This window comes from Dermacentor albipictus, chromosome 2 (genome assembly GCF_038994185.2).
Source record: "Dermacentor albipictus isolate Rhodes 1998 colony chromosome 2, USDA_Dalb.pri_finalv2, whole genome shotgun sequence".
Classification (NCBI taxonomy): Eukaryota; Metazoa; Arthropoda; class Arachnida; order Ixodida; family Ixodidae; genus Dermacentor; species Dermacentor albipictus.
In genome coordinates this window covers 42,750,257-42,763,787 of record NC_091822.1, presented here as the reverse complement: position 1 = coordinate 42,763,787, position 13,531 = coordinate 42,750,257, and the positions used below count along the sequence as shown (strand labels likewise).

Here is a 13,531-nt window from a genome sequence, read left to right as displayed (position 1 = left end):
GTGAACTGGTCATGCCTATACCTGCTTGCATGCCAAACGGGACCCCGTTCAGACCTGTTCGTGTGTGAACTGGTCCTGTTTATACCTCTTTGAATGCCAAACGGGACCCCGTTCAGACCTGTTCGCGTGTAAACTGGTCCAGTTTATACCTGTTTGAATGTCAAACGGGACCCCGTTCAGACCTGTTCGTGTGTAAACTGGTCCAGTTTATACCTGTTTGCATGCCAAACGGGACCCCGTTCAAACCTGTTCATGTGTAAACTGGTCCTGTTTATACCTGTTTGTTGCTAAACAGGTCCCTGTTAGAACCAGTTTAAACCTGTATAACCCAGTTTGAATTTAAATAGGATTTTCCAATAGGGGAGAGTCAATACACAGGATGAAGAAGCATTACACATGAGGGCAACACATTTCTATTAGCTTCAGTCTTTCCTCAAGACGAGCCACAAATCACTAAAGACGAGAGCAAACGGATGTAAAAGAAAAAAAATAACGAGTTTAGTGGAATCGGCCACCAGCTCGTTTCAAGAGGATCCCATCCATCCATCCAGCCTTCAAATCGACGCTCTGTGGGAGGTATCTTCTTTGATGGCGAAGGACGCCGTGATCCAAAATCACATTTTTTCTTCACGTAATCTGGGTAGGTTCTTGTGTACCGGCACCATATGTTACCAAAAGGAACAACACGGCTGCTTTGCGGTTCCACGTTTCGATTTCTAATTTATTGTTCAATATATCTACCGGTAATTGCAGTTTGTAATTTTGGGCCATACACAATACAGTAGTCGTTATGAATTAGTGCCGCTTGCAGATTATGTCGCGCTTCCTGTATCAATACGTGCATATATACAGTACCGAACGCAAGATATAATACTTTTCATTTAGCGCCTGGGTGTTCAAAGGTTCAGAACGTTATGGCTAGTTTATGCCCGACCTCTAGCCTAGGGCTATGGCCTCTTGAATACAGATTGCTTTGGTACATTATCCACGGCGCATAGCCCACCCAGCTTGTACATAATTTTTGCACCCTAAGAATGTGTCGCAAGAAAATTGTAACAAGAACCATGCAACAGTAAAAATACGTGCGCGCTCTAGACAGAAATCTTAAAGATGGTTCCGAAGTATAGATGACCACTAGGCTGAGTATGCTACTACATGTTTCATATCTAACTATAAATCAAAGGCCGGTAGGAAAGAAAGAACGCGCACCCTTCTCCTTGCACCAAACTTCGGAAAAGGGCAGCATGAAAAGAACAAGATGGAAGGTCGTGCTTTGTGACAATGTCAATAAAGAAAATATCATGCATTCCTCCCACCAGGGCTGACGCATTTTCACAGCTGGTTGATATTACGGTTTTCTTGTGACAAATTCTTGGGATACGCAAATAATGTGCATCGTGGCTGCGTGGTGCGGCGTGAATAAAGTAATGGGACAGTGCGTTTTCAGGAGAGCGTAGCCCTAGGTGATTGGTCTCGCATAATGCCGCACTCAACTTCTGGGCCGTTTAGCTCACACAAGCCAGCCGTAGAATCACATATGCTGTTGTTAATTACTTTTCTTCCCACAGGATGTAATGAAAACAGTCTTCCGTCGGAGGTAAAGGCGGTGAACATAACATTATGTCCAGACGATCGCTCATGTCGCTGCATGCAGATGATGTTAAAGCACTTAACTGATTTTTTCTTTTCTTTTTATTTTTTTGCAGAGAATGCTTCCTTTGGTGTACGTGTCAACACAATCAAGTAAGTAAAGACGATTTTACTTCACAAATTTTAACTTAGGAGTATCAGAAATAGGAGTGCCATTGCAGGCCGGCGTGCAGTTTATGCCAATATGCTCCTGATCTCTTGGATTTCTTACGTCTGTGTGCGCGGGCGAGCGGGCATATATACCTGAACTACAGCCTGCTTTATACTTCATACGAACAATTCGTAATGAACGCAATGAAAACATAAAATGTTCCCAGAGAACATACAATGGCTGTATTCATTGTGCCACCGCAGATTGTGGCCACAGTGCTTTTCTGCAGTTAAAGCATAGAGCATGATGATGGAGAAAAGAAAATTCCTAGCTTGTACGCAACTCGTAGAGCCTCGGCATCGTAAATTTAAGCTGCAGCAAAGTAGGGTACAGGTGCGCGACAGTTGCGACTGAGTTCGCCTGGTAGGTCATTGACTACGTTTGTTTACTGATAGCAATATTGGCTCGCAAGTAGTGAGTAGATCAGGTTAGTGTTGAAGGGCTCGAGAAAATAATAAAGCAGAGTGGAAGCGAAATGTATGTAAATTAGGTGTAGTCAACGCTATGAAGCGAAATCGACTACCGGGGAGTGGAAGTGCTGGAAACCACAAGACTGAGCTCGTTGCGGCAGACAATGAAAACTCATCATCAGACCGTAACTCGTGCTAGCGGGCTTCGTTGCAAATCACGGTGTGAAACTTTAAAAAAAGAGAGAAAAACAATGGTGAAGGTCGGGCTCACGGCGCTCCAAATCACTTCGGTTGAGTTGTGGTCCAGTGAAACAGAAAATTCTAATGGCTCGCGAACCAGTTCGCAAGGCTGAAGTGGTTCGGCGCTGTCCACTTTATTCTCTCCGATGGCGACACAATGTACAGTACTATCGACTTGTCCGCAAACCGCATGCGCAAACTTCCCTGGATCGATCAAGAATTTATTGACATATTGGAGGTAGCAATTATTCCTTTTAGATGACTATCAAAGGAAAAATTTTAGTTTTAAAGTAATACAACGAAAATTTACGTAAAGAGCAGGAGATTCCCAGTAGATTCCCTCCATACGGAATACGTGCGAAACCATACAGAGATGTCTTCCGATATATTTAACCACACAGATTCCAATGTTCTTAAAAGCAAATCTCACGGTGTGCTATTGTTGTTGAGGGCTACATATTTTATAGTAGCCTTCCGTGCGTTTACGTGGTGCACTAACAGGACAAGAATATTAAGTTTTCTTTCTCTGTAACCAGAACACATTTCAAAAGCAGTGTTCTTAGCCATGGAGCACTCAAGTGAGTTTTCTATTTATTCCGAGGACGATGGTAGCGCGTTGATGCATGTTGACGTGGTGAGACGTTTGTTATTACAGCAAGAAGGTCCCAAGCTTGAGCGGGCTACTCAAGGAGGACAAGTGACCAATGTAACTTTGCGTATTGGTTTCTTTATTTGATTCTCTCTCTATGTTTTCTTTTTTCCAGCCCCGGTGTCATCAGAACAACCTTGGCGTTAAAACCTGGAGATAACGTGGACGAATACATAGAGGTGCGTATGTCAATACCGGCATCAGTCGCGTGGGTTAAATAAGGCTCAAAGGAAAATGCGAAGACGTTGATTGCAAAATAGGAATTTGTAAGGGCAGAGCATAATACGAACATTTAACGATGATGAAAATGAGGAAATAGAAGCATCGAAAAAAAGTCGTGGCGATGCAGTATACGCAGCGTGATTTCCGGCTGGTGGAATTATTTCGCACAAAGACGATTAGTTTGCGGTATTCTTATTCAACTGGGGATATTATAGAGGCACAATAAATCAACCATCGCAGGTAACGCTGCATCAGCGGCATTTTGGTAGCCTATCCGTTTAATGAAAGACATTCTACTATATATGTGACATGATATATCACCTCTTCATAGGCGGCGATCTGGATGATGCACCGTTCACGCTGTTTCGCATCTTCATAACAGGATCATGTTGCATGTGGTTGTTCCGGGTTGATACGACTTCTAAATTTATTCTACTGGGCTGTAAGACAACTTGGATGCCTGACCACGCTGGGCCCTATCCGTACTCTTCTTAGAAAAGTAAAAAAAAAGCTAGACTTTATTTCTCCCGCTTCTGTCTGTCCTGCACTAATGAAAACAACACCGATAACTTGGTGATAAATACCTTAACTTATCTCTAACATATTCTTTCCATTCTTGCAATGTTTCCCGGTTTTGAATATAGGATTGACTTTGAATGGTCAGGCTGGTTACTGCGACTAGCAATTCATTTTCTTACAGAAGATCACGTCAGCTGGTCGGTAACCAGCACTCAGTTTGTCTTAATATATACTGCATACTGTTTGCATAGGTCCCCGCAGGGGCGTCTGCGCAAGCAGGCGTTTGGTGTGTTGCGCCACCACGTACCCGAGCACACGAGGGTTGGACCCTCCCGCGTGTAGCCGTGCGCGGCTTAGCCGTGTCCGGGGAAAAGGGGATCCTGGGGATTGAGCCGATGCTGAGTGTCAGGACCTTTAAGGCCCCTCAGCGGAGGCAACACATCCCTCTGGCCTCGGCTTCACGTAGACGGCACCCCCGGACTGACCCACCCGGGGGAAATCGGTAGTTGCCTTTTCCTGTCTCTCTCTCCCTCCAGTCTTCGTCTTTTTCTTACTTTTCATCTTTCCTGTCTTCTCCTAGCTTCCGTTTACTTCCAAATTTTCCAGGCAGCAAGGGTTAACCTTGTGTGAATAACCAACCTAGGTTATCTTATATTTGGTTATAGTGATAACGTACAACTGGCGTTTGCAGGACCTGTTCTTACAGTCCCTGTAACGTCCCCTTGTAGGGCTCCACGGTGGGTGGTTGGCGTTATTGCCGAAAATTAAATTATTCTATGGCTAGTTCCTTCCCTACCCTCCCAGATCGCTCTCAGAAAAGAGGGCGCACCGAAGACGTATTTCAGTTTTTTGGACGACAAAGACCCAACTTCCCACGATTTCACGTAATTCATTCGGAAAAGTCAGATAAACAAGTACGCACGATCTCCCCATTTCTAGTTTCGAAGTCTTTAACCGAGGTTCTTGGTCCAGGTTACAAGGCATCAAGGATGGCAAGTGGAGATCTCCTTTTGGAGCTCCGTGACCTGAAACAATACGAAAAGCTACCTAATCTAGTGTCTTTTGGATACTTTCAAGTGACAGTGACTCCGCACCGCACCATGAACACTACACGCGGCGTTGTCTCAGACGATGACCTGCTTCAGTTGACAGAGGCAGAGCTCCTAGAGGGCTTCAATGAGCAAAATGTTGTTAATGTGAAAAGAATAAAGATGAGGCGCGATGGTAAGGAAATTGCGACCAAACACCTAATTCTCACATTCAATTCAAGTGTCCTGCCCGAATCAATCGAGGCCGGGTACATAAAGCTCCGTGTCAGGCCTTACGTGCCCAATCCACTCCGTTGTTTCAAATGTCGGCGCTTCGGCCACAGCTCGCAGAGCTGCCGCGGCCGCCAAACTTGTGCTAAATGCAGTGCCACAGAACACACCACTGAAACTTGTGAGAACGCTGTCCAGTGTGTAAACCGTGATGGGGAGCACGCCGCGTACTCACTGTCGTGCCCATCCTGGAAGAAAGAAAAAGAAATAGTAACGATCAAAGTGAAAGAAAATATCTCATTCAAGGAGGCACGCAGGCGGGTTGCATACCTGCCAAAGAAAAGCTTTGCCGAAGTGGCGCGTCAGGGGGCAGCGTCACAACGGCGTCCGGCGCCTGTCCGACCCACAAACAGTGAGTCGGCAGTTACGCCGTCTGCCCCCACGGTGGTTGCAGCTAGCGCTGCTCCGCCAACCGAGCAGAAGGGACCTTCTACCCCGAAGTTGGGCGCAGCTGAGGCTGCTCCAACCACCCCGGCCCCTTCCAGCGCTGGCAACAGCCGGCGCAGCCAAATTCCCCAGGGAGCCCCATCGACCTCCGGGCCGGTGGGCGCAGCGGTCTTGCCCTCCAAGGCGGGACTCTCCCTGATAACTTCTCGCTCGCAAGAGCACGTGTCCGGAGCCTCACAAGAGGCAATGGACACAACACCTATCCTCAAGGCGCCCCAAGCGCCTAAGGAGCGGCGAGGCTCCCTCGAACGCTCCAGAAAGGGCAAAACTCCCGTTACAGGGCCTCGAAAGAGCTCTGTACCCTAAGGCATCTCCTCCCTTTCCGTAAACACAGCACTTATTTACATTAAATATGGATACACAAATTATTCAATGGGACATCAGAGGACTCTTTAGAAACCTGGATGACTTGCAAGAACTCATCCACAAACATAATCCAAAGGTGCTGTGTTTACAGGAAACACACTTAAAATCCAAACAAACAAACTTCCTCCGAACGTATGTTACGTTTCGCAAAGATCGCGATGATTCCGTCGCATCATCCGGTGGTGTTGCGATTCTCACTCATAAAAGCATATCCTGTCAACATTTACAGCTACGAACGGCCCTTGAAGCAGTGGCGGTTCGCATTGTTTTGCTAGACAAACTTATCATAATTTGTTCGATTTATATACCCCCACACTACAAACTAAGCAAACATGAATTTCAGTCCTTCATAGATGAATTGCCAGAACCTTACGTTGTACTTGGGGATTTCAATGCGCACAACAGCCTATGGGGCGACTCTCGTATAGATGTGCGAGGTCGGCTTGTTGAACAGTTCCTATTCTCTTCTGGTGCATGCCTGCTGAATTAGAAGGCACCCACATATTATTCTCTCGCCAACAGAACATTTTCATCAATTGTCCTCAGCCTAGTTTCGCCGTCTATACTGCCCGAACTCGAATGGGAAGTCATGAACAATCCTTACGGGAGCGACCACTTCCCCATACTGATAAAAACATCTAAAGAAAACGAATATCCTCCACAAGCTCCTAGGTGGAAGAGAGACACAGCCGACTGGCAGAAATTTCGAACTCTCTCTAGCATCTCATGGGCTGACCTGTCTTCTTTAGAAATTGATGCTGCTGTGGATTATCTTACAGCATTCATAATAGATGCGGCATCAAAATGCATATCCGAAGTAAGTGGCTTGGCATGCAAACCACGTGTACCGTGGTGGAACAGCGAATGTCGGACCGCCCGTAAGAATCAGAACAAGGCGTGGGGGTTGCTGCGAGCTTCTCCCACTGCTGAGAATCTTGTCAACTTTAAAAAAATAAAATCCCAAGGTAGGAGAACCCGCCGGCAGGCCAGAAGAGAAAGCTGGCACAAGTTTTTATCGAGCATTAACTCGTTCAGAGATGAGGCCAAAGCATGGAACAGGGTTAATAGGATTAGAGGGCGGCAAATATATTCACTCCCTCTAGTAAACACACAGGGCGATACACTGAAAGATCAGGCCGACTCACTTGGGGAGCACTTTGAGAGTGTATCAAGCTCAAATCATTATTCGCAATCCTTCCTAAAATATAAACAAATAGAAGAATGCAAGCCACTCATCAATAAATGCCGACAGAATCAACCATACAATTGCCCTTTCAGTACTGCCGAGTTAAAAGCTGCCTTGAGCGCATGCAAGAGCTCTGCACCGGGATCGGACAGAATCATGTATGAAATGCTCAAAAACTTACACAATGACACGCAAGAAACACTACTTACACTTTTCAACACTATGTGGGACGCAGGGTACCTTCCAACGGCATGGAAAGAAGCCGTTGTGGTCCCTCTTTTGCAACAAGGGAAAGACCCTTCTTCAGTGGCAAGTTACCGCCGGGTAGCCCTCACAAGCTGCATGTGTAAGGTATTTGAAAAAATGATAAATCGGCGACTCATCCATTTCCTTGAACAAAACAAAATGCTTGATCCCTTTCAGTGTGGCTTCCGAGAAGGGCGCTGCACAACCGACCATCTTGTACGTATTGAAGGACATATTCGTGACGCGTTTGTACACAAACAGTTCTTCTTATCGATATTCCTCGATATGGAGAAGGCGTACGATACGACCTGGCGCTACGGAATCTTGAGAGATTTGTCAGAAATGGGCATTCATGGTATTATGCTAAACGTAATAAAAAGCTACTTGTCCAATCGTACCTTCCGGGTGAAAGTAGGCAATGTGCTGTCACGTCCTTTTGCAGAAGAAACCGGTGTACCCCAGGGTGGCGTGCTCAGTTGCACACTCTTTATTGTTAAGATGGCAACACTTCGTGCTTCCTTACCACCGGCCATTTTGTATTCCGTCTGTGTGGACGACATTCAAATCGGTTTCAAATCCTGTAACCTCGCAGTGTGCGAGAGACAGGTACAGCATGGTGTGAACAAGATGTCAGGGTGGGCAGAGAAAAATGGATTCAAAATCAATCCTCATAAGAGTTCTTGTGTTTTGTTTACAAGGAAGAGAGGCCTAGTTCCGGATCCCTGCTTAGAAGTGTGTGGACAACAGATACCTGTAAACAAAGAACATAAATTTCTAGGTGTCATACTTGACTACAGACTCACTTTCGTCCCCCACATTAAACATCTTAAAGAAAAATGTCTGAAAACAATGAACATAATGAAACTTCTTTCCCAGACTACGTGGGGTAGTGACAGGAAATGTTTAATGAATCTATATAAAAGCCTCATTCGATCACGACTAGACTATGGTGTCGTCATTTATCACTCTGCCACCCCGAGCGCACTAAAGATGCTAGACCCTGTTCACCATCTGGGTATCCGTTTAGCCACAGGAGCCTTCAGAACGAGTCCCGTACAAAGTTTATATGCAGAATCGAATGAGTGGTCACTTCATATCCAGAGAACGTACATCAGCCAAACATATTTTTCAAAAGTCCACTCTAATCCCGAACATCTCTGTTTTAACACCATTAATGATATGACATAGGCTACACTATTTCATAATCGCCCTTCCGTAAGACAGCCTTTCTCGCTGCGTGTGAGGGAGCTTAGTCATGAAATGCATGTACCAATCCTCGAACTTCGCCTAATGCATCCAGCTAAGCTGCTACCTCCTTGGGAGTGGCAGTTGATACAATGCGATACATCTTTCATGGAAGTTACAAAAAACGCTCCAGAGATTGAAATCCAAATCCATTTCCGGGAACTCCAGCACAAACACTCCTGCACGGAGTTCTACACAGACGCATCGAAGTCACACGACGGGGTGTCCTACGCAGCCGTCGGGCCATCCTTCTCGGAAACCGATGTACTGCATGCGGAAACTAGTATCTTTACGGCTGAGGCTTACGCACTATTGTCGGCTGTGAAGCATATCAGGAAATCAAAACTCCAGAAAGCAGTCATATATACGGATTCCCTTAGTGTTGTGAAGGCCTTGATGGCTTTCTCTAACCACAAAAATCCAGTAACTAACGAACTTTATTCTGCTCTGTGTAAAGCGTATATAGGTAATCAGCATGTCATCATATGCTGGGTGCCAGGTCATAGGGGCATCGAAGGTAACGTTCTTGCGGACCAGATGGCCACGTCAGTTACATCGCATTCAGCTAATCCCACCGCTGCAGTTCCTGTCACAGACCTGAAGCCCTTCTTACGGAGGAAGCTACGGAACCAGTGGCAACGGCTATGGGACGCGGAAACAAATAATAAGCTCCACGTGATAAAGCCACAGTTAGGATTCTGGCCTTCAGTAACAAAATCACGCCGGACAGATGTCCTATTCTGTCGTCTAAGAATAGGACACACATTTGGCACACATAACTTTTTACTCACCGGAAACAAGCCTCCAACCTGTGGTAGATGCGGGGAGAGGCTGACCGTCCTCCACGTCCTCCTGGAGTGTCGGAAAGCCGAATCTGAACGAAAGAAACATTTTCCCGTAGCCTACCGCCAGCACATCCCCCTTCATCCAGTAATGTTACTAGGCCCAGAACCGCTGTTTGACTCCAGCGCAGTCCTGGGCTTCCTGAAAGATGTTGTACTACATGTTATTAGACCCACACACTCGTAGCGTCTCCTCTGTTTAGAGGAGTCCGCTGTGATATCTGTTTCATATAGCACATGCCTCTAGGCCCTTGTGTTTCAAGGGCTCTGGCGAGGCAGTGGTGCTCCAGGTAATTTCACCATCTAATATATTTTCTGTATTGCATCACTCTTTCACGATGGATTTTATTACACATAGAACACATCATTTGTCATCGACATAATCTTATTACATATAGATTTTACGCACTCTAGAGCGACTATTTTTAAGGCCCCAATACAGCCACTTTACATTAACCCCATAGAACTCATAACTACATTGCGAACTTACCAACACTGCCTTGGCGCTCTTTGGCCACACTTGGCCCTTGCGCCAATAAACACCACCTATTATCATCATCATGTTTGCATAGGTGTTTTGCTTCATTCGTACTTGATGCCATATGTTGTACAACGTGCTCAGGATTTAATTCCTACCGCTGTGCAGGCTATGGAGAAAAAGACCGGTGCTGCTCATGCATTGGGAAGAACTGGGACGCCGGACGAGGTGGCGCGCTGCATCGCCTTCCTGGCTTCGGATGATGCCTCGTTTGTCACAGGCATATCAATGCCCGTAGACGGGGGCATGCTGTTGATGTCCTCCCTGTCGCACGGCACCCCTTTTGAGTAGAATAAGTGGACTGCGTAAGGGACAGATTCGACACTTCTTCAATGCACGCAAAAGGAACGAATGACACAGCTAGTTTAGAAACCGTGCTTGTTACCAAACAACATGTATACACTGTTCTTTGTGGGTGCAACAGCCTTACCATGAATAATTACTAACTGACCGAGCCTTCAGTTACTCTGTCGATGTCCGTTGGCTGATTCGATAAATACAGCGTTTCGATTTGTCCGCTCTCGGCCTTTTGATGCTTAAAGCGCGGTATAAAGACGTAGGTCGTGTGCAGTGTGCTTCTGTTGAGGCTGTCTGTCATTTTTCTTATTTCCTCTAAAACATTGTGGAAGAAATAGAACATAGTGTAATTATATATTGCAATACTGTTGGTTGTGTTTAGTTAGATTTATTGTTTAGATATAGAGGAGGAGAAATGCGATAAAAAATGGCAGATCCCATCTCACAATCATTATTCACAGTAAGGCGTTAGCATGGAATCGATACAGCAACACAATGCATTTCCGCGCTCAAAACGAGTTATATCCGAGGCGTGTATGGCAGCAGTACTCTTCTTTCGCACTTCTCTAAGAACAGTCAGTGCCATCTAAGCCTGTGTGTTGCCTCCGAATTCTTCTCTCGCTTGCCGCACACTCACTAGCATATACTCAGGGACTCAAGTTGGTGAGAGGTTCATTGAAGAGCGGCACCTGCCCTATATCTCAATGAAACAACTGGCTGAAGTGTTGGTGGGGCGAGCAAACCCGCCGTGGTTGCTCAGTGGCTATGACGTTGGGCTGCGGAGTATGAGGTCGCGGGATCGAATCCCGGCCACGACGGCCGCATGTGGATGGGGGTGAAAACACCCGCGTGCTTAGATTTAGGTGCATGTTAAGGAACCCCACGTGGTCGAAATTTCCCGAGTCCTCCACTACGGCGTGCCTCATAATCAGAAAGTGGTTTTGGCACGTAAAACCCCATAATTTAATTTTGTTGGCGTGGAAGGCGTTCATTGGAATGTATCCTATGCACAGTGCATTCGTGACGCAGCCTGATAAGGCGTCAGTGTGCTGTCGTTGAGGAATCGTTGTGACGTCGGTTCAATTCTACTCCACAACAAAGAAGTTTAAGAGGTGTTTGTCGTCATTGTAGAGGCGACGCATTCCCAGTAGCTTCTTTTATCTTTAGTGCAAACTTTGACATTGAAGGTGACCGGTTGCAAGTCATAAAACGTGTCGCCCACACTTGGGCTAACGCGGAGTTAACTTGTTTACAACGAGATCAAATCATCAAGTACAGATATCCACTCTGGTAGATCAGAGAACGGGCGATACACCTCCCTCTGACATTCCACCCTGTCAATGAAGTGTGGTATGTATGTGGTATGTGACAGGACGACCAACTGGGTTTGCATGCACAAATTCCGTTCTAGTTTTCCTAGAAGCGTAGAGGCTCACGACCATAATTATATCGTACGGTATATCGTCTGATGTATTCACTTGCAAGAGTCGTATACTATATGGGTTAAGGGGTAACTGCTTCTTTAATGTGCGCTGGAGTATATCTGGTGAAGCCTCGGGCCCCAACAGCCTAGAAATACATCTTCACTTGTTTCGGGTTTCTTGCATAAATATCAGTTAGTTGTCCAAGGTACGAAGATGCCTTTAGCGCTAAGCCATTCCGAGTGGGTTATACCTAGCCAGCCAAGTTGGCGTCAAGGAGTTTAATTCAATACCGGCACACACTTACTGACGCATACACAATGATCCAGGTTGGCATGAAGGACGTTCATTGGAGACCAGCACAGACCGGTGGTACATGATGATGATGATTTATTGGGATAATCTTTGAAACAAGACAGTGACAAATAGTCACGTAGCCTGCAAAGCTGCCCACGCAGGCTATAAATGCTCTCCATTAAAGCATTTTTGCAGAGATTTCTGTTCTCTTTTTTTTCTTCCGCTAAACTTCTCTATCTACTTTGTACCGCTACTTATGCAGGTGACGGATACAGTCGCATCAATCTCTCCCCTGCCATTTTAGAGCGCTGCTCGTAGGCACCCGTTCCTCTGTTGAGCGTCGCCGTTCTTCGGCGTAACAGCGCGAACACGCTTGTGCCGCTGCTCGCACGTTCGTCGTCATCTTCTTCTACAGCTCACTACAATGCTGCTCATCATGCTAGAGTTCGCAGACTGCCCCGCCCTCTGCGAAAGTTTAGAGGGGTGGCAGTTTGGGCTGGTTGGTAACCTATCATGTCTGTGTTCTACTTATCGCCTTCGTCCGCGATTTAAACTTATTAGTCTGCAAAAGCGCTGAAGGCACTAGTCTACCACCAGTTAGTGCCGTGATTTCTTTCTCAAATTCTTTGCCTCAATATATCGCGAAATGAAAACAGCTGCGAATAAGTTTCTCATTAGGGAGTATCGTAATCGCCATACATTTTCCCACTGCACTAACCGTTTCTCGCTTATCTCTCGACTGCTGACCAGCTGTCCATTTTAAATCCAAGCGTTTCTGGAAAGTAAACGTTACATTGGGCATTACAAACGCATTGGGCAAAATCATTGTTTGGAAAGCTTCCGGTCTGAGTTGGCTTGAAAGAGCTTTGTCGAACAGCGGTGCTTACCCTGTCCCTCAGGTAGAGTGACCCATCTGGGCGCGTGAGGGGCTCATTGAAGAGCGGAACGTATGTACACATTGCCACACGGTGACACAAGTTTGTCTGATGATTGGTATCGAACCCTGTATCCTCAGCACATCAACCCGAAGAGGTAATCATTCGAACACAAGCTACGCAATGAACCAGGTACGTGGAAAAATATTTAGATACGTACAAACATGGGAGCTCCCGAATGGGCATGAAGTACCCAAGGAATGCATACGTATTAAAACGCGCAAGTACTTATATTCAGGTGCAGATTAAAGGGACACTAAAGCGAACTAGTTAATCAGTATAGACTTGTAAAGCATTGTTTGAGAACCCAGCAGGCAGTCATTTCAATATAATAGTTGGTTACTAGATGAGAAAATAACGGTCGAAGCATCAGTATTTGAATTCCGCGCCTGAACCCCGACGCCGGTACGTCAGTGTGACGTCAGGGACTCCAAAGTATTTTTTCGCATTTGGGCCGCATTGGTTGAGTAAAGTTTACGAAACTTGCTGTGCGGCTCAAACACGGCGTAGACAACAACCTAGTCCTGACATCGTTCACGTCGTACGCATGA

The 13,531-nt window shown here is 46.1% G+C and overlaps 1 protein-coding gene across 1 annotated transcript in view; it reads left to right on the top strand.

The window, feature by feature from the left end:
- Positions 1–12,170, top strand: part of LOC135912786 (meso-2,3-butanediol dehydrogenase-like) — an 82,095-nt gene extending 69,925 nt beyond the window's left edge. The window contains exons 7-9 of the mRNA XM_065445335.2: positions 1,707–1,743; positions 3,216–3,279; positions 10,139–12,170. Of these exons, the coding sequence (XP_065301407.1) occupies positions 1,707–1,743; positions 3,216–3,279; positions 10,139–10,321 (284 nt within the window). The 3' untranslated portion in view covers positions 10,322–12,170. The remainder of the gene's footprint in view (positions 1–1,706; positions 1,744–3,215; positions 3,280–10,138) is intronic.
- The last annotated feature ends 1,361 nt before the right edge of the window (positions 12,171–13,531 follow it).